Source organism: Physeter macrocephalus, chromosome 18, assembly GCF_002837175.3.
Source record: "Physeter macrocephalus isolate SW-GA chromosome 18, ASM283717v5, whole genome shotgun sequence".
NCBI lineage: Eukaryota > Metazoa > Chordata > Mammalia > Artiodactyla > Physeteridae > Physeter > Physeter macrocephalus.
This window is the reverse complement of record NC_041231.1, coordinates 27,170,216-27,193,064: the sequence shown is the minus strand read 5'-3', so window position 1 is coordinate 27,193,064 and position 22,849 is coordinate 27,170,216. Positions and strand designations below refer to the sequence as shown.

Sequence of the window (22,849 nt, the reverse complement as noted above, 5' to 3'; positions counted from 1 at the left end):
TTGGCATCCCATGGAGCCGTGAAACAGTTTACCTTGCCTGTTCATACAGGAAATACAAGGTAACCCTTCCCACACATGGTCCCATTAGGATTTCTTATGAACAAGTCCTTGGTCTAGGGAACATGTTCTCACTGCAGATAGTCTCCGCTTTTCATGAGCCTGTTCTATATGGCCATTGAAGGTATGGTTCTTTGATCCCAATTTTCAAGTGGGTAAGAAATACCCATTTCCTATTTTCCCTACTTACTTATATCCTATATAAGTATATATTATATATATACATATATATACTTATATATTTGAAAAACAAATATTTTAAATTAAAAATATACTTTCCTAAATCAGATTAAGGTACTCAAACCTTTATTCCTCCAGCTGAGGGAAACTAGTGTGTGTGACTTGAGTTCTGGGAGATTTATCTGATAGAAAACAGAGGCAGGTTCTGCTGACATCCACCCGCTCTATTCCAATTGTTGATCCATGAAGTTGACCATCCTTCTACTTCTCTGTCAAGAGACACACTGCTATGCGCCCATTCCTTTCTGAGGTCCATCTCCTTGTTCCTTGACCCTCATAAATGAAGTCAATGAATTCAGGTATTTACACAACATAATGGGAGCAGAGATTCCAAGAAGATTTTGTTTTTAGTTCTGCCAAAGTCCAAAGGCAAAGAGAGACCAAGGCTCTCTGTTTGGAATTGAGGAAAGATAAGAGATCTTGGAAATGCAAATATCTCTAAAGACTTATCCTGCCTTCAGGATACGAAGTCAAGAGTTCCATTCTTTACCTTTCCTTTCCAGGAAGTGAGCATCCTCCTCTCAACTTTGATTATTCTGAGCCTTGGCTGGAGGAAGCAGGAATGTTCTCTGAGAAGGTGGGATTAGATTCTGGGCCACAGGGAGACGAGGACATCGTTTTGATGGTGGGTGTGAGCAGACAACCATGATGTTAATTCCACCTGTAAGAGATTATGGCATGTACAATGGTCAATCAGAATGGACACCCGTAAAATTAGTGCTGGTTATAGAAATGATATGACTGTACTGGTAAACACTGGCTGAATATTAGCTCTGGAATTATATAAATATTGGGTGATTTTATTGAACACATTAGAAGAATGTTCGAGGACTGAGCCAGGAAAGGTACTAAAAAAATACTCCCCCACCTAAGTCAGAGATATATAACAACATAAAACAATATAAAAATATTATGAATAATATAAAAATATCATGAACTGTACATGGGTTTGTATGAATATTTTATGTATATCCATTCATGTATACATGTATCATACAAACACATATATATGTATACATATGTGTATACACACATGTATATATCCACATGAAGGTAAATAACAAATAATGGCTTGACACTGATAATTCAAGTCCACACTTCAGAGATTTGTCAACCAAGGGGAGAGGGAGATGGGGTTTTGATCTACCAACTCCCATCAGTCACTGGTGGAAAGCTGCTCTGGGAACATGAACTCTCTGGCACTTGAAGCCTATCCTATAAACACGCCAGCTGAGTGGACTGGCTGCGATGGCCAGAAAAAGCCCTGAGGGAGAAAGACATAGTGGCTTGCAGCCAGAAGCCACTGGGTCTATGAACAAGGAAATGGTGAGAGCTTCAGGGCTATGAGCAAGCCAACACTGTTTGCTTTAGGAGCCAACTACTCCAGGCTGACATCTGCTCAGCTTCAAGTCCAATGGATGAAAGATGACCCTCCCTTTCTAATAATTTTAATCATTCTGATAAAAGTTCTTGAATATACATCTTAAAGCCTCTTATAGGTTCGAGTGCAATGCTGTGGTTTGTCAAGCCTGGGTCATGTGACAGCAGCCAAAAATATGAAGAAATAAGAGATCAGCCAAGATGGCAGAGTAGAAAGACCCTGGGCTCACCTCCTCTCATGGGCACACCAAAATCACAACCATTTACAGAACAACCATCGATGAAAAAGACAAGATCCTACCAGAAAAGACCTTCTACAACAAAAGACATAAAAAGGAACCACAACAAGATGGGTAGGAGAGGCTGACTCATGATATAGTCAAGTCCCATACCCCCAGGTGGATGACCCACGAACTAGAGAATAATTAAGTTGCAGAGGTTCTCCCAAAGGAGTGAGAGATCACAGGTCCAAGTCAGGCTCCCCAGCCTGGGGGTCCTGCACCGGGAAGATAAGCACCCAGAATATTTGTTTTTGAGGCCAATGGGGCTTACTTTTGGGAGTCCCAGAGGGCTGGGGGAAATTGACTCCACTCGTAAATGCCACACACAAAATCTCACATACCCCGGGACCCAGGGCAGAAGCAGTAATTTGATAAGAACCTGGGTCAAACCTACCTGCTGATCTTGGAGAGTCTCCTGGCGAGGCAGGAGTCAACTTCAGCTCACCCTGGGGACACAGACTCTGGCGGTAGCCATTCTTGGGAGCTCCTGCTACCACATGGACACTGGTGCTCACAAGTGCCATTTTGTAATCCTCCATCTAGCTTATTGGCTCTAGGCCCTAGCCCTGCCCTAGCCCAACAGCCTGTAGGCACCAGTGCTGGGATGTGTCAGGCCAAGAAACCAATTGGGTGGGGACACAGCACTTCCCATTAGCAGACAGGCTGCCTTAAGACCTCCTGAGTCCACAGCCACCTCTAGACATGGCTCTGACCACCAGAGGGCCCAGGACACAGCTCCACCCACCAATGTGTAGACACAAGCCCCAGAACACCCTGGGCCCCAACACTGCTCTCCAGGAAGACTACTCTAGCCACTAGACGAACTTCATCTACCAGGGGGCAGAAACCAGATGCAAGAAAACCATAATCCCATAGCTTGCAGATCCAGCCTGCCCAGAAGCAGGCCAGAATCTGCCCTGAGACCAGCTGGGCTCTGACCCTACCCAAAAGCAGGCCAATACAGCCTTCAAGACACCCCGGACCATGTTCCAAACAAAGGAACAAGATAAAACCCCAGAATAAGAACTAAATGAAGTGGAGGCAGGCAATTTACCTGAGAAAGAGCTCAGGGTAGTGACAGTAAAGATGATGAAAGAACACAGGAGAAGAATGGATACACAGACCAAGAAGATAGAATTTTTTAACAAAGAGTTAGAAAATATAAAGAACAACCAAACAGTGATGAAGAATACAATAACTGAAATGAAAAATACTCTAGAAGGAATCAACAGACTACATGATACAGGGGAACGGATCAGCATGCTGGATGACAGAGTAATGGAAATCACTGATGCTGAACAGAAAAAGAAATGAGGACAGTTTAAGAGACCTCTGGGACAACATCAAGTGCACTAATATTCACATTATAGGGGTCCTGGAAGGACCCCTATAAGAGAGAGAGAAAGAGGCTGAGAACATACCTGAAGACACAATAGATGAAAAATTCCCTAACTTGGGAAAGGAAACACACATCCAAGTCTAGAAAGCACAGAGAGTCCCATACAGGATTAATCTAAAGAGGAATACACCAAGACACACAGTAATGAAAATGACAAAAAATTAAAGATAGAGAATATTAAAAGCACCAAGGGAAATGCAACCAATGACATACAAGGGAACTCCCATAATACATCAGGTGACTTTTCACTGAAACTCTGTGGGTCAGAAGGGAGTGGCACAATATATTTTAGGTGATGAAAGGGAAAAACCTACAACCAAGAATACTCTACCCAGCAAAGTTCTCCTTCAGACTTGATGGAGTGATCACAAGGTTTACACAAGAAAAAGTTAAGATTAAGAGTTCAGCACCACCAAAAAAGCTTTCCAAGAAATGTTAAAGGAACTTCTCTAAGCAAAAAAGAAAAGGCCAAAACTAGAAACATGAAAATTATAAAAGGAAAAAGCTCATTGGTAAATGCACACATACAGTAAAGGTAGGAAATCATCTCATGCACAAAGCTAGTAGGAAGGTTAGAAGACAAAAGTAGTAAAGTCAATTATATCCACAGTAAGCAGTTAAAGGATACACAAAACAATTAGATATAAAATATGATACCAAAAGCAGTAATTGTGATGGGAGGAGAGTACAAATGTAGGATTGTTAAAATGCATCTGAAATTAAGAGATGAGCAACTTAAAACAATCATGAATATACATAGATTGCTATATAAAAACCTCATGGTAACCAAAACCAAAAAGCTATACTAGATACACAAACAACAAAGAAAAAGGAATCCAAACATAACACTAAAGACAGTCATCAAATAATAAGAGAAAAGAACAAAAGAAGAAGAAAGGACAAAGGAGACCTACAAAAATAACCCCAAAACAATGGACAAAATGGCAATTAGAACATATATATCAATAATTACTTTAAATGTAAATGGACTAAATGCTCCAATCAAAAGACACACTATGGCTGAACAGATACATAAACAAGACCTGTATATATGCTTCCTACAAGAGACTCACTTCAGCTCTAAAGACACACACAGACTGAAAGTGAGGGAATGAAAAAGTGTATTCCACTCTAATGGAAATCAAAAGAAAGCCGAGGTAGCAATACTTACATCAGACAAAATAGACTTTAAAATAAAGATTGTTATAAGAGACAGAGAAGGCCACTACATAATCATCAAGGGATCAATCTAAGAAGATAAAACAATTGTAAATACATAGGCACCCAACATAGGAACATCTAAATATATAAAGCAAATATTGACAGACATAGAGGGAGAAATTGACGGTAACATAATAATAGCAGGGAACTTTAACATTCTATTTACATTAATGGACAGACCATCCAGATAGAGAATCAATAAGGAAACACTGGCCTTAAATGAAATACTAGGCCAGGTAGACTTAACTGATACATATAGAGCTTCCCATCCAAAAGGAGCAGAACACACATTCTTTTCAAGTACACATGGAACATTTCCCAGGACAGATCACATGATAGGTGACAAAACAAGTCTCAGAAAATTTAAGAAAACTGAAACCATATCAAACAATTTTTCCAACCACAATGCTATGAGACTAGAAATCAACTACAAGAAAAAAAACTGCAAAAAATATAAACATGTGGAGGCTAAACAACATACAAATAAACAACCAATGGATCACTGAAGAAATCAAAGAGGAAATTTAAAAATTCCTGGAGACAAATGAAAACACAATGATCCAAAATCTATGGTATGCAACAAAAGCAGTTCTAAGAGAAATGTTTATAGCCATACGAGCCTACCTCAGGAAATAAGAAAAAAATTCAAACAAACTAATCCTACACCTAAAGGAACCTGAAAATGAAGAACAAATAAAATCCAAAATTAGTGGGAGAGATATCATAAAGATCAAAGCAGAAATCAATGAAATACAGTAAATAAATAATAGAAACATCAATGAAACTAAGAGCTTGTTCTTTGAAAAGATAAACAAAATTGATAAATATTTAGCCCGACTCATCAAGAAAAAAAGAGAGAGCCCAAATCAAAATCAAAATGAAAAAAGAGACATTATGACCAACACCACAGAAATACAAAAGATCATAAGAGACTACTACAGATAACTACCTGCCAATAAAATGAAAAACTTAGAAGAAATGGACAAATTACCAGAAATGTACAATCTCCCAAAACTGAACCAGGAAGAAATAGAAAATATGAATGAGCCAATTACCAGTAATGAAATTGAATCAGTAGTTAAAAAACTCCCAACAAACAAAACTCCAGGACCAGAGGGCTTCACAAGTGGATTCTACCAAACATTTAGAGAAGAGTTAACACCTATCTTTCTTAAACTATTCCAAAAAATTGCAGAGGAAGGAATGCTTTCAAACTCATTCGATGAGGCAAGCATCATCCTGATACCAAAACCAAAGAGAGATTTCACAAAAAAAGAAAATTACACGCCAATATCACCAACAAACATAGAGGTAAAAATCCTAAACAAAATATTAGCAAACCAAATCCAACAATACATTAAAAGGATCATAAACCATGATCAAGTGAGATTTATCCCAGCGATGTAAGGATTTTTCAGTATCCACAAATCAATCAATACAATACACCATATCAAGAAATTTAAGAATAAAAACATATGATCATCTCAATAGATGCAAAAAAACTTTTGACAAAATTCAACATCCATTTATGATAAAAACTTTCCAGAAAGTGGGCATAGAGGGAACATACCTCAACATAATAAAGGCCATATATGACAAAACCACAGCTAACATCATACTCAATGGTGAAAAGCTGAAAGCATTTCCTCTAAGATCAGGAACAAGACACAGATGTCCACTCTTGCCACTTTTATTCAACATAGTATTGAAAGTCTTAGCGACAGCAATCAGAGAAGAAAAACAAATAAAAGGAATCCAAATTGGAAAGGAAAAAGTAAACCTGTCACTCTTTGTAGATGACAGGATACTACAGAAATTCTAAAAACACTACCAGAAACCTACTAGAGCTCATCAATAAATTTGGTAAAGTTGCAGGATACAAAATAAATATACAGAAATCTGTTGCATTTCTATATACTAACAATGAAATATCAGAAAGAGAAATTAAGGAAGCAATCTCATTTACCATTGCATCAAAAAGAATAAAATACCTAGGAATAAACATACCTAATGAGGTAAAAGACCTGTACTTGGAAAACTATAAGACACTGATGAAAGAAATTGAGGATGACACAAACATATGGAAAGATATACCATGTTTTTGGGTTGGAAGAATGAATATTGTTAAAATGACCATATTACCCAAGGCAATCTACAGATTCAATGCAATCCCTATCAAATTACCGAAGGCAGAGAACTAGAACAAATAATTTTAAAATTTGTATGGAAACACCAAAGAGCCCGAATACCCAAAACAATCTTGAGAAAGAAGAACAGAGCTGGAGGAATCACAGTTACAGACTTCAGTCTATATTACAAAGCTACAGTATGGTACAGGCACAAAAACAGAAACGTAGATCAATGGAACAGAATTGAGAGCCCAGAAATAAACCCATGCACTTATTTTCAATTAATCTATGAGAAAGGAGGCAAGAATATATGATGGAGAAAAGACAGTCTTCAATAAGTGGTGCTGGGAAACCTGGACAGCTATCCGTAAAAGAATGAAGTTAGAACATTCTTTAACACCATATACAAAAATAAACTTAAAATGGACTGAAGACCTAAATGTAAGACCAGAAACTGTAAAACTCTTAGAGGAAAACATAGGCAGAACACTCTTTGACAGAAATCACAGCAATAATTTTTTTAACATCTTTATTGGAGTATCTGCTGTATAACAAAGTTGATCAGCTGTACATATACATACATCCCCACAGCAATAATTTTTTGATCTGTCTCCTAAAGTAAAGGAAATAAAAGCAAAACCAAACAAATGGGGCCTAATTAGACTTAATAACTTTGCACAGCAAAGGAAACCATCGACAAAATGAAAAGACAATCTACTGAATGGGAGAAAATACTTACGTATGATATAACTGACCCAAAATATATATACAGCTCATACAACTCAACATCAAAAGCAAACAAACAAACAACCTGATTAAAAAACGGGCAGAAAACCTGAATAGATATTTTTCCAAAGAGGAAATGCAGATGGCCAATGGGCACATGAAAAGATGCTCAACATTACCAATCATCAGAAAAATGTAATTAAAACCACAATGAGATATCACCTCACTCCTGTCAGAATGGCTATCATCAAAAAGACCACAAATAACAAATGTTGGTGAGGATATGGAGAAAAGGGAAACCTCATACGCTGTTGGTGGGAATGTAAATTGGTGCAGCCATGGTGGAAAACTGAATGGAGGTTTCTCTAAAAACTAAAAAACTAAAACTAGAACTACCATATGACTCAGCAATTCCACTCCTGGATATGTATACAAAAAACCCAAAAATGCTAATTCAAAAAGACACATACACCCCAATGTTCATAGCAGCATTATTTATAATTGCCAAGATATGGAAGCAACCTAAGTGTCTATCAACAGACGAATGGATAAGGAAGAGGCGGTATATATATGCAATGAAAAAAAATGGAACAAAAACCCATAAAAAAGAATGAAATTTTGCCATTTGCAACAACATGGATGGACTTGCAGGGTGTTATCCTAAGGGAAATAAGTCAGACAGAGAAAGACAAATACTGTATGATATCACTTATATGTGGAATCTAAAAAATACAACAAACTAGTGAATATAACAAAACAGAAACAGACTCACAGATATAGAGAACAAACTAGGGGGTATCAGTGGGGAGGTGGGGAAGGGGCAACGTAGGGGTAGGGGATTAAGAGATGCAAATTATTATGTATAAAATAAATAAGCTACAAGGATATATTGTACAACACAGGGAATATAGACAATATTTTAGAATAACTATAAATGGAATATAACCTTTATAAATCACGAATCACTATGTTGTCCACCTGTAACTTATACAACATTGTATACCAACTATACTTTAATTTTAAAAATAGAAAAAAAAATAAGAAAAGTAGGGAAGAGTGAGTACTCTTAGAATCTCACAGGTGTTGGCATATCTGAGTGGATATAAAGCAGAAAAAATAAATGTAAAAAAGTGACTCAATGATGTCATAAATATTGAAATACAAGTACAGTTTTCTCATTGCCATTCAGCCATGAGTGTGAAGTCACTTGGAACGCATGACTGTCTGAATCTCTAAAATGCCAATGGCGAGGGTCATAATTTTACCTAACTTTCTACCGGACATAATTTCTTTTCCTCCCTGGGTTTTGACTGTTATTGGTTGAGAGACCTTGGACAAAAGAAATTTAGGTACGAGGGAGTCAAGAAATAAACCACAGAGGCAAAGACCAGCCTCGTTGTTCTTTCATACCACAAAAGGGGAGAGGAATTTTAGGAAATAATTGAGTTCATCAGTGACTGTATTTAAGATTATCTCCTCTATATTTGCAAGATAAAGGCCAAAGCAATTACAGACGTGATTTCCCTAAAGAAACAAAAATAAGGAGAGAGACCTAGACTTGATGACTGTTGGCATTGAAAGACATCTTAATCAGCTTAATATATTATCAGTTCCGTGTCTGATCAATCACAGAATGGGCTATTTCATTTAAAGTTCTTTGTGAGACTTGTATAATTGTAAATTAAGAGAAATGCAAACTGTATGTTTGCATATTAAAGGAAAACTATATTTTTATCAAAGCGAGAATCCCCCTTCCTAATAGTTCTGATAAAAGCATTGATCCTCAGATGCTCTGATTAGGACAAATGTTTACTTCTGAACCAACCATAGTGGCCAGGGGCCAAGGGTTCTTTGCAAATGGAGACCTCTAATTTCCAGGACACTTCGGGAAACTTCAGTCAAGTCAGAAACACCAGTATGAAATTGTACTCGTATTCCCAAGCCTGCTTTGGCATTTAACTGCCTGGTTTTGCTTATATGTGGGGGTCAGGGTGGGTAAAAATGCTTTTTAACCTGAAAAAAATGTGCATTTGTCCTCATTACATTTATCACTGATAAATGGTATTTCCTGATGGAGACAGCGTTACTAATCTGTGAGATTTTGTGTTGCTGTGTGATACATGTAGAGAAATACAACTCACATGTGGATTTCACATGAGTACAGTGGATTCAAGTGCACTGTAATATTATGTGAGATCAGCATATAAGCTAAACAAAGCTGAGATCTACTTTGTGTACTCTGAATTTTAACATGCAGGGAACAGCAGGCTGTCTACCCATACAAATTGGCTTTAAAAACAAGCAGTTAATCTCAAGGCAAATAATCTGTTATTTTAATAATTAATTCAAATTCTTTAAAAAGATGGTTAGGAAGCCAGTTACCAAGAGTTTTAAAATACAGTTATTTTACCGGATTCAACTTTCAGTGAAACTTTAATGTTTAAACATAGACAAGTGAGGATACAAATGTTTCAATAATAGGTTCAGATTATTTTGGTAATGAAGTCAAAAGGCCGTTAACGAGGGCTTCCCTGGTGGCGCAGTGGTTGCGCGTCCGCCTGCCGATGCAGGGGAACCGGGTTCGCGCCCGGGTCTGGGAGGATCCCACATGCCGCGGAGCGGCTGGGCCCGTGAGCCATGGCTGCTGAGCCTGCGCGTCCGGAGCCTGTGCTCCGCAACGGGAGAGGCCACAACAGAGGGAGGCCCGCAAAGGCCGTTAACGATAAGCTTGCAGCAATTGGTAAAATAATCAAGGTCAAAGGAAGATTCAGAATAGTAGATGCAGAGGGCATTCAGAGAAAACGGAGAGAGAATAACCTGGAAATGAAATGGTCAAGATACAACATTTATTTTCCTTGGTTTTGTATCAATTTCCTTTTATTTTTATTACGATAAGAGTGTCCTGAAGCATGTAAAAAGAATTTAACAAAACAAATTTCTCAGTGAACATTTAGTGAGAACTCTTCTGTTAAAAAAAAAAAAAAGTTTAAAATACAATAGGTAAAGACCAACAATACCAGAGGGAAGGAACTAGGTAGAGATTCACAAAGTCTAGTTCTAGATTCAGTTCTGACACGCTATAGAAAACTTTGGACAAGTCTTAACCCCACTGTATCTCAGTTTCTTTTGAATATGAAAGTTATGAACTAGACAATCCCAAATATCGCACTGAGCCTTACATTACGTGATCCTATACAGCACTTTTTTAAAAAAAGTTAATGCATTGTAATTCCAACAGAAATCCTAAATCAGAGATCAGTAGCAATTGTGAATATTGAAATGTATTCATATGAGACATAAAATCAAGTTGTAAACAATTAAACAGTCTCTCAAGCTAGTTTCATATTCTCCTACAGGCTGCATAGTGATGCAGTGATGAGTGATGTTACTGAATAGAAATTAAAAGGCAATAACAAACATTTTTAAGAATCATATTATTTCCTTTGATAAATGTAATGTGTGTTTGGAGGCAAGAAAAAAACATTTCAACTCTACTTTCTTTCTTCCTATTTTCTTCTTCTAAAGTCTATTGATTTTCCTTTGCCTCTTTAGGGAATCTAAAAGAAACAAAATCATGTCTAATTCACATCCAGAATCTCCTTTTCATCGCACTCTTCGCCTATGTACTGGTTCTATCCCCGCAGGTTAGCAGATCAGGGAATAGTATTTATTTAACTCCAGGTGCTAAACTGGTTCAGACACAGAGTACTTTATTAAAGAACCTGTATTCTATAAAAAATAATCTCTGCTTTTCTTTTATATCCCTGTCTTCACAGACATAAGGAAACCTGGGACTACATTCAGAATGCTTTACTCTGTACTGAGAAGAATGGCATCACCAAAGATTGGAGAAGGGAAACTTAGGTTTCTGGCTTGTTCACGTAAATGGTGATGCCAAATTCATTAGCTGGAGAATATTAGAAAAGGACCAGATGTTGGGGAAAAGATGACAATTTCAATATGTTTGTGTGCATTTAAGGGGCCTTGGAGAAGGCCAAATGGAGATGTTCTCGGAGCATAGAACATAAGAACCTAGAACTTAGTAAAGGGGTCCAGGCTGGAGCCATCAATGAGGAAGCCACTGGCATGTCCTTATGATTAAATAAAGCAATGGGTCCATGGAAAATAGTCTCTGAGGAGAAAGCACCATGATACAGATCTCTCCCATGCCTCGCCTCATTTATACTCTGCAAAAATCTCATGGGTGAATATTATTAACCTCATTTTATAGATAAGGAAATTGAGGATCACAGGCAAGCAGATTAGAGCTTCTCCCATGGTGAAACATTTCTTTTTGCTTCATCTTCTACTTTTTCTTAGATCAAAAGGATTAAATGTGGCTGTTCCCTCCCCAGCTTTCATCCTAATCAGAATAAGGACTGATGAAAAATGCAGTTGCTGAAGGAAATCACTCAAGGAGAAGATTCTGCCTATGGTTTCTCAATGAAGACCTGTGTGATTTCTACTCTAAAGGATGGATGCTGTAAGATAATGATTAGATATCAAATTTAAAGGGAGAAAAGCTATAAGCTATCCTCCTTGATCAATCAGCCATACAGTGAGAAAAGTTTGATATCTGCATTATTATTTCTCATTCTTATTTGAGTCTTCCTACCTTAAGAGTTTAATTTTCTTGCAATCCTTTTTCTATTATTATCTTTCCATTTTTATTAGGTGTCTGTCCCTGGACTTCTCTGTGGACAGAATTCCAATGCCTCATGTAGTTTTCAACGCCAGCTCAGACTTCGGAATTATTCAAACATCATGGAATTTTTCCTTATTGACCTGTCCAGCTCTTTCCTTCCTGTCATGTCAACCTTGACACTGGAAACCTGGAAGCTGGTCATAGACACATACACAAGTATTTATCTCTGAAAATGTAGGGCAGGATGTTGGAGCCAGCTGAGGTTGAGAGGCTATGCAATTCAGATAACTGCATAGCAAATACTGTAATAACTTGAATTTTGTGCTAACAGACATTTCCCAGACCCAGACAGTCCCCATGGAAACAGGGCTTTGCTCTTGCAGTTACATCAGAATTCTCTTCAGTAAATAATCAGTGATAGCACATACTTTCTTTCCTCATTGTCCTTGTGACAATGGTGAATCCTCAACTGGAAAGAGAAAACAAAAGGAGAGGGATACCATTGCTCCTGAACGACAGGCTGCAATGCCTTCCAGAGGACCCTGACAAGAAGAAAGAGGGGCAGCAATGGGAGTTTAAGCCTGAAGGGTTTTTTAAAAACCATACAACAATGGATAAGCACATTTCTCTCAGGATGGTTGGCAACTTGCTGATGATTATTGCCGTGGATGATTATTTACTGTGTCCCAATATCAAGGCTTTAAACTAGACCCTGACCAGAGGCAAGTCTAAAATTCTGTAGGGCCTGGAGCTTATACAATAGGCAGAGGAAGCAGGGGCGGGGTGGGGGGAGATGTCTTCGAGACAATAATGTAAAATCTTGAATACAGAATAAGGTACAGTGCATTGGAAGGGCCCCAAGCAAAATGAGAGGCCCTGAAGTTAAAACTTCCCTGGTTTCTTGGTAAATCCATCTCTGATTCTAGAAGTAGAGTGATAGATAAGGATAAGCACAATAATAACAGCAGCAGTAGCCGCTACTCTATACTGAGCTGCCAACACTGTACTGAGCACTTCACATGCATTATCTCATTCAATCTCACCACAACTGCAAGAATTAGATACCAAATTTTGCAGATAAAGAAATGGAGGCTCAATAAATTGCCAGTGGACAGAGTGGTAAAACTGAACTCAAAAATCAAAGGTTCTGATCTGACTCTAAGTTCTTAATCACCAAAGTATAAGGTTCTTAAGAACTCTTAGTAGTTTTATGGCAACGTTAAGGGAGGTACCTGAGACAGTAACGGAAAGTTCAGAAACAGTTTTTTTTCTGGAGGAGTCAACACATAAAGAAGCATGTCTCAACCCTTGGCAGGATTGATATTTTGGGCTAGATAATTCTTTGTTGTAGGGGGCTGTTCTGCAAATTATAGGTTGTTTAGCAATATCCCTGGCCTCTACCCACTAGATGCAGTAGCACCCTCTTCTCAGCTGGGATGACCGTAAATGTCTCCAGATATTCCCTAAGTCCCCTGGTTGGGAATGGGGGAGATCACTGAACTGAGAACCCATGACTTAAAGATTGAATGAGAGGTAGGGAGGTGAGGAAGTGGGGGGAGGGGTACTCCTGAAAGAAGTCACAGCGAGAACAAAGACAGAACAGTGGGAAACAGCCTGATAGATATGAGGAAGGGCAGGCAATTTCATGTTACTTGAGGCTAAAGGGGAGGCTGAGGATCACTTGGTGGTGAAGTAGGAAGAGGTCAAATTACAGAGGTCATTAAATGTCATGCCAAGGGGTTAGAGTATTATTTCCTATCAGAGGGGAAGGGATGCAAAAAACTATCATAACACTTGGTAATGACATGATCGAGGGTACATTTTCAAATGTCACTCTGGTCTCTTAGTGGGTAATATATCTGATGAGGACAAGTCTAGTTCAGTTAACTTTGCCTTTTTCTATTTTAGACGTGTGTTATGCCCTCTAAGATGTCTAGAAATGACCAAAAAGCCCAGAGAAATTAGAGTCTGGATGGCTTACTGACAATTCACTTCCATCTTCAGAAGACAGAAATCTCAACACAACCCTACCAGGTAGTGGGCTGACAATGCCATCCTCCAATAATACAATGTGCTGGGAAAGCCTTTCCTGCTAAACAACATGTGCATCAGTTTCATTAAGGGAAACAGGTCATGCAACAGATGAAGGCAACCATGTAAAAGATATATGAAATACCCACTCTCTCTTTGGCTGTGCTTAAAATAAAGAAGGAAAAGTAAAGAATCACAAAGTTGTGTCCATGAGCATAAACCACCTGGTTTACTTCCAGATTGAGCCATTTGAATGATAATAGCAGCATTTTCATAGTATGGCAGACATTGTTCACTACCTGTTCAACATCTATTCTTCCCTTTGTCCTTACTAACAACATGCTGATTTTGTGCAGGCAACAATATTGTGTTCCCAGCTAAAGTCAACTTACTTCCTCAGACTCTAATGAAGCTAGAGGTGGCTGAGTGACCCAGGCAAGTAAGATGTATGCAGGTGTTGTTGAGTGGCGTTTCCCCTCATTTCCAATTCAAATTGGAGTCTTTATCTCTTCTCATATTCCCTCTACTTGTGTGTTTGACTTCTTAACATCCTCAGAATATTTTCACACTTTAAAAAATAAATTACACCTCTCCTCTAAGATTGAGAAGATACTTACTATTTAGAAAAGGTTAAGAAACATTCTTTCCTGAAAAGTACTCTTACTGTCGGATAATTATTCCATCACAACTCATTTACTTTATCCTTCAATCTGAGGAATAGATATGACAGAGCATTTTAGTTTTCGTAATTGCCCTGCTGCAATTGCTGACTAACGTCAGAGGAGGAGAGAAGAGGTGAAAGTGGCTATTGATTAATTATAACACATTTCTTCCCAGGGCAAGTCTTTGGAATTCAAAACGAAAAAAGGCTTCCAACAAGTTGGGCTTTAAGAACAGTGCATATAACAATAATAGCCTGACACAACTCACAGACCCTTCCCAAAGTGCCGGTATTAGAATGAATTCGATATACAGCCTCACCTTGGTTAGAGCAGAGAAAAGCTGCAAAAAACAGAAAGTGAACAACCTTCAGAATCTTTTAGAAACCCTCTAGGTTTGACCGCTTAGCCATACATCCTACAAGCATGGGTAACAAGATAGGAAACAAAAGAAAATCCTAAAAAATCACCCCCAAGGCAGGCAACGACAGCCAGCAGCTGAATTTGATCCTCTGCACTGACCAAGGGCCAGTGTGACTGCCTCCTACCATCAATTCTTCAGGTTCACCTGGGCAAGGAGAACTGGATGACCAACTTTTTCATAGCCTGACCCTATAGCCTCATTATCTACCTCTAAGCCTTTGGGTAAAAAGGCCTGGGGCTCCAAGAAAAGCTTCCCACCATCTCAGGTTTTCCTAAGCGACTGTTGCAACAATGATGAGAATGAGGAAGTGACAATGCCCACTCTCATCTCAGGGGACAAAAGGTGAGAGGGACGCCCCTAACAGACAACAGGGAAGCTATCTGCTGCTCCTTTCAAAGCACCAAAAACATCTCCCAAGGATTCAAGACCGCTCTTCAAAACTCTCCTTTCTATTCAAGCCCACTCATTTTTATTGAGCAGCAAAACATGTCCTCATTTGTACAGTTCTAGGCACTTGTTGGAAAATCATCTCAGTTGTGAGATAACACACATGATGTGGTTCAGAAATTAAACTAGAATGTTTGCAGGATTATAAAGAGTTGAAAACTGCTTCCTCTTTCCGAGGCTCCATTTTCCAGTTATTCTAACAGGTGGTGTTTCAGAATATTCCAACGGGATGTGCTGACTCTCATTCATATTAATTTGATCCTCAGTATAAATATAAGTATGGATGAAATATGTAAATATATTGAACAAGAGGAATAAACCACATCAATTACCCAACATTCTTTCCAATCCATGTGGATCTTTTCCTGTGGCTGGCACTGCAGTCAAGAAAGTCCTTTTGTTTGTTTACTGAAACATAAACCTGCCAGGAGAGCTGAACTCTAAATTACTGTTGCGTTTCTGATGGAAAGGTGCCACATAATTTAAATTTCAACAGTTCTACAGTTTCCCGTATTTCTTACTTGTGACTCGACACCTCACAGACGAAGTGCACTGTACTATCATTTTAATAAGTAGTTTTTGAATGAAGGTCATTTTTCTTTGTGTCCAAATTCCACCTGTTTATTTTTTCTTTCTTTTTACTGACAGATCCTGAGATCCAATAAAGGGCTTTGAAAAGTCATTTCATTTCAAAGGTAGCCATTAGGTTTCAACAGCCAATAAACCAAATGACCAAACAGAACCACCATGTTCTCAAACTGCCAAAGAGGTGGTGACAATTCTGGTTTGTCTGTTCATCTGAAGGGAAAGGATATCGTTGATTCCTCTTGTTCAGCCACTTAGTTGTGAGTAAACATTATTTTTTAGAAAGTCAGTTTTCTTGGGTTTTCTCATCAATGAACTATTTTCCCCATAATGGCAGATAATTACCTAGTATATTTGGGAAAATGGAGTCCATCTTCACGATAGAGATGGTAGTTAGATACACATTGAGTCCAATTGGATTCACTGTCCAAGCTATAAAGAAATGGATATAAAGTGACTTTTAATCTTGTATGAAACAAAAAGATTAAACTGTCTATATTACGATGAACTGCCGTGACGAGCCCTATGATGGAACCACACTCGCAGAGCTGCTTCTAATGATATGTATGCAAGGAATAGATTTTTCCTGATAATGCATGTAATTAGAGTACAGAACAAAATGTTCTATTCAAATTCATGACATGCCCAACAAATAAAGGAAGAGAGGATAAGGCCCTTGCTATTTATTTGCATGAAAGAGCTTTAATATAGGATATACTTTAGAGAAATTAGTTTTCAATCTAGGTGACTAGATGAGATTTTGACTCTGAACTGTTTTTTGAGTTGACCTGTGAGAATTTATGCAGAAATATGACTGTGATGCTTACAAACCAGACAGGCATTGTTTTTTTCATTAATTCCCGAATGTCTCATATAGTCAGGAGAAGCAGAAAATTGGTACTTTTAAAAGCCCACTGTACAAGAACTTGCTTTTATGAAACATAATCAGCAAGAGTTGATAGGAATCTTAGCAGGACTGTATTCTTTTTAAATTCAGACATTCAAGAAGTTAGATACATTGATTCAGCAGTGATGATTCTCCACTGACCTGTATAAAACAGAAATTTAGGGTTGTATATTGTTATAAATATATTTGAGAGAACCTCTTGCTATCATAGTACCAGCTCTTCAGGGTGAATTATGGACCACACAATGGATACTTGAAAGAAAGCTTAACATCAACTCTTGTGCTTATTTTTCCATGACAAACATTAGTTTCACATCCACTGGATATATGTAAGAAATTGCTTCTAATAGTAGAAGTCTTTCATTTTTAAAAACAACAACTGATATCAACATTATCCATGTAATGTATTGCATAACTGCAGAAATCTATACTTATGATGAAATTAAAAAACTGCTAAGCGTGAGATAAAAGGTAAAAGTCTCACATTGTATGCTTGACATCATTTGAAACACTAACAAGTAAGAAAAACTGTTGTATTCCTTGTACAGATATGAAATATGGTCTTTTTAGTAAAAGGCACCAAGATCCACTCAAACACTGAAGCCAGAAACAGAGGAGTCCTCTTTGCTTTCTCCCTTTACCTCTCCTCCCACTTCAAAGCCATCAACAACTTCCATCAATTCTCCCTTCCAACATATATCACAAAGTTTTTTTCTAGCTCCATCCTGGATCCCACAGTTATCCCTGGTTGCCGGGTCTCTTAAAAAAGTTTTTGTTTTTAAACTTCTCTATTACCCTTGGCCTCCCCTAATGCATCTTCCACAAAGTAGGCAGAATAATAAGATTATGTTTATCTATCTAGCTTAAAATCTTCAATGACTTGCCCTCACACTTAGAATAAATCCAAACGCATTAAACTCAGAGCTTCTGGAATCCAGCCTCTGCTTCTCTGTCTAACCCTGTTTCCCATGGAGCCAGAAACATTATGCCCACACCCCTTGGCCATCCTCAAGTTCTTTCCTGTTTCAAGGCCATTATTCTCCCTGCCTGAATCACTCTTTATCCCGCTTGTTTCCTCCTATCTGAGCTAAAATAGCCTCTCCCTGAAGAGACGATTCTTCATTGCTATATCTGGAGATCTTATACTGTCAAGCAATTTCTTTTGTTGTACTTATCAAAATTTGCAATGATTTTGCTTGTTGATCGTTTTGTCTATGGCCCCAAGAAAATGTCAGTGTCATGAAGGCAAGGACAATGTCTGTCTTGGTTACTGTCATATATACCTAGTAAGTTCTCCACCAATGTTTATTTAATGAATACATGAACTTATTGCAGCTCTGCTTTCATAGATAGAGGCCATAAAAAGGCAGAGATGCAGATAAATTTCAGGGGAAAAAATTGTCCTTGATTTGTTTTCATGTTCAGGAAAGAGCGGTTTTCTTTTTTTCTCCATCCTAAAATAAATGTTCAATTAAATCTAACTTTCTCAAGGGGAAAGTAAAAGGAATGAATATTCTCACATATTGCAATCATGAAGCTTATTCAAAGTGTCTATATATTTCTTATCTGTGAGTGGGTGAGCCAGATTTCTCTCTGGAAGTAAGCTAAACTCTTTGGGAAGCTTTGCTATCTCTTCTGGGCCACTTATGTAACAGGAAGATACTAGAGTTTATAACACGTCCCTGAGTGTTGCATTTATTGCCAAAGAACATGTAGGCTGATTATAGATTATATCCACTGTGTGTATTCGCTGTACAAAACAAGTATAGCGGCTTCTAAAAAGTGAAAAAGTTCTTGGCTGACATTGTTGAAATCTCTTACAAATCAAGCTACAATGAGAAAGCTGAAGAAGCTATTTTATAACAATATGTAAGAAAAAAAGATTTTGTGGACAAACGTATGTTTTAAGCGGACAAAATATTTTATAATGTTTTTCTATTTTAACTGAAGTACTCTTTTCTTCTAGAAGTACTGTTTTCTACTTATTCATTGCTCAAAGAAAAATTGGAAAGCAAGTAAAAATAGTTAATGAACAAACTATTATTAGAATGGCATAGTTGTAAAGGTATAAATTTTCTTACATGTAATCTGAAACTTAAAACTTAGCAAACATGAACATATTAAGGGATAGAATATAATTTCATTTTATTTATTTATTTTTTTAAACATCTTTATTGGAGTAAAATTGCTTTACAATGGTGTGTTAGTTTCTACTGTACAACAAAGTGAATCAGCTATACATATACATATATCCCCATACCTCCTCCTTCTGGCATCTCCCTTCCACCCTCCCTATCCCACCCCTCTAGGTGGTCATAAAGCACTGAGCTGATCTCCCTGTGCTATGTGGCTGCTTCCCACTAGTTATCTATTTTACGTTTGGTTGTGTATATATGTCCATGCCACTCTCTCACTTCGTCCCAGCTTACGCTTCCCCCTCCCCGTGTCCTCAAGTCCATTCTCTACGCCTGCATCTTTATTCCTGTCCTGCCCCTTGGTTCTTCAGAGCCATTTATTTTTTTTTTACATTCCATATATATGTGTTAGCATATGGTATTTGTTTTTCTCTTCTGACTTACTTCACTCTGTATGACAGTCTCTAGGTCCATACCCCTCACTACAAATAACTCAATTTCGTTTCTTTCATGGCTGACTAATATTCCATTGTACATATGTGCCACATCTTCTTTATCCATTAATCTGTTGATGGACACTTAGGTTGCTTCCATGTCCTGGCTATTGTAAATAGAGCTGCAATGAACATTTTGGTACATGACTCTTTTTGAATTATGGTTTTCTCAGGGTATATGCCCAGTAGTGGGGTTGTGGATCATATGGTAGTTCTATTTTTAGTTTTTTAAGGAACCTCCATACTGTTCTCCATGGTGGCTGTATCAATTTACATTCCCACCAACAGTGTAAGATGGTTCCCTTTTCTCCACACCCTCTCCAGCACTTATTGTTTGTATATTTTTTCATGATGGCCATTCTGACAGATGTGAGGTGATTCCTCATTGTAGTTTTGATTTGCATGTCTCTAATGATTAGTGATGTTGAGCATCCTTTCTTGTGTTTGTTGGCAATCTGTATATCTTCTTTGGAGAAATGTCTGTTTACGTCCTCTACCCGTTTTTGGATTGGGTTGTTTGTTTTTTTGATATTGAGCTGCTTGTATATTTTGGATTGCTGTGATTTATGTCATATAGTGTTCTGCCTGGGTTTTCCTGTAAGAGTTTGATAGTGTCTGGCCTTACATTTAGGTCTTTAATCCATTTTGAGTTTATATTTTTGTATGGTGTTAGGGAGTGTGCTAATTTCAATCTTCTACATGTAGCTGTCCAGTTTACCCAGCGCCACTGATTGAAGAGGCTGTCTTTTCTCCATGGTATATTCTTGCCTCCTTTATCAAACATAAGGTGACCATATGTGTGTGGGTTTATCTCTGGGCTTTCTATCCTGTTCCACTGATCTATATTTCTGTTTTTGTGCCAGTACAATACTGTCTTGATGACTGTAGCTCTGTAGTATAGTCTGAAGACTGGGAGCCTGATTCCTCCAGCTCCATTTTTCGTTCTCAAGATTGCTTTGGCTATTCGGGGTCTTTTGTGTTTCCATACAAATTGTGAAATTTTTTGTTCTAGCTCTGTGAAAAATACCATTGGTAGTTCGATAGGGATTGCATTGAATCTGTAGATTGCTTTGGGTAGTACAGTCATTTTCACAACGTTGATTCTTCCAGTCCAAGAACATGGTATATATCTCTCCATCTGTTTGTAGTATCTTTAATTTCTTTCATCAGTGTCTTATAGTTTTTGCATACAGGTCTTTTGTCTCCTTATTATTCTTTTTGTTGCAGTGGTAAATGGGAGTATTTCCTTAATTTCTCTTTTGGATTTTTCATCATTAGTGTATAGGATTGCAAGAGATTTCTAAGCATTAATTTTGTATCCTGCTACTTTACCAATTTCATTGATTAGCTCTAGTAGTTTTCTGGTAGCATCTTTAGGATTCTCTATGTATAGTATCATGTCATCAGCAAACAGTGACAGTTTTACTTCTTTTCTGACTTGGATTCATTTTATTTCTTTTTCTTCTCTGATTGCTGTGGCTAAAACTTACAAAACTATGTTGAATAACAGTGGTGACAGTGGGCAACCTTGTCTTGTTCCTCATCTTCGTGGAAATGCTTTCAGTTTTTCACCATTGAGAACAATGTTTGCTGTGGATCTGTCATATATGGCCTTCATTACGTTGAGGTAAGTTTCCTCTATGCCTAATTTCTGGAGGGTTTTTATCATAAATGGGTGTTGAATTTTGTGAAAAGCTTTTTCTGCCTCTTTTGTGATGATCATATGTTTTTTCTCCTTCAGTTTGTTAATATGGTGTACATACTGATTGATTGGCATATATTGAAGAATCCTTGCATTCCTGGGATAAACCCCACTTGATCATGGTGTATGATCCTTTTAATATGCTGTAGGATTCTGTTTGCTAGTATTTTGTTGAGGATTTTTGCATCTATGCTCATTAGTGGTATTGGCCTGTAGTTTTCTTTCTTTGTGACATCTTTGGTTTTGGTATCAGGGTGATGGTGGCCTCATAGAATGAGTTTGGGAGAGTTCCTCCCTTTGCTGTATTTTGGAAGAATTTGAGAAGGACAGGTGTTAGCTCTTCTCTAAATATTTGATAGAATTAGCCTGTAAAGCCATCTGGTCCTGGGTTTCCGTTTCTTGGAAGATTTTTAATCACAGTTTCAATTTCAGTGCTTGTGATTGGTCTGTCTATATTTTCTGTTTCTTCCTGGTTCAGTCTTGGAAGGTTGTGCTTTTCTAAGAATTTGTCCATTTCTTTGAGGTTGTCTATTTTATTGGCATACAGTTGCTTGTAGTAATCTCTCATGATCCTTTGTATTTCTGCAGTGTCAGTTGTTACTTCTCCTTTTTCATTTCTACTTCTATTGATTTGAGTGTTTTCCCTGTTTTTCTTGATGAGTCTGGCTAATGGTGTATGAATTTTGTTTATCTTGTCAAAGAACCAGCTTTTAGTTTTATTGACCTTTGTTATTGTTTCCTTCATTTCATTTTCATTGATTTCTGACCTGATCTTTATGATTTCTTTCCTTCTGCTAACTTTGGGGTTTTCTTGTTCTTCTTTCCCTAATTGCTTTCCTGCTAACTTTCGGGTTTTTTTGTTCTTCTTTGTATGATCACTTTAGATTTAAGGTTAGGTTGTTTATTTGAGACTTTTCTTGTTTCCTGAGGTAGGCTTGTATTGCTATAAACTTCCCTCTTAGAACTGCTTTTGCTGCAACCCATAGGTTTTGGGTCGTTGTGTTTTCATTGTCATTTGTTTCCAGCTATTTTTTGATTTCTTGTTAGATTTCTTCATTGATCTCTTGGTTATTTAGTAGTGTATTGCTTAGCCTCCATGTGTTTGTATTTTTTACAGATTTTTTCCTGTAATTGATGTCTAGTCTCACAGCGTTGTGGTCTGAAAAGATACTTGATACAATTTCAATTTTCTTAAATTTACCAAGGCTTGAGTTGTGACCCAAGATATGATCTCTCCTGGAGAATGTTCCATGAAGACCTTAATCATTATGTAGTGTTCTTCTTCTCTTATAATAGTCTTTACTTTAAAGTCTATTTTGTCTGATATGAGAATTGCCACTCCAGCTTTTTTCTGATTTCCATTTGCATGGAATATCTTTTTCCATCT

At 37.7% G+C, this 22,849-nt stretch overlaps 1 protein-coding gene across 1 annotated transcript in view; it reads right to left on the bottom strand.

Moving 5' to 3' along the window:
* Positions 1-803: 803 nt before the first annotated feature.
* Positions 804-22,849, bottom strand: part of SUCLG2 (succinate-CoA ligase GDP-forming subunit beta) — a 363,845-nt gene continuing 341,799 nt past the window's right edge. The window contains exon 12 of the mRNA XM_055079886.1: positions 804-958. Within this exon, the coding sequence (XP_054935861.1) occupies positions 819-958 (140 nt within the window). The 3' untranslated portion in view covers positions 804-818. The remainder of the gene's footprint in view (positions 959-22,849) is intronic.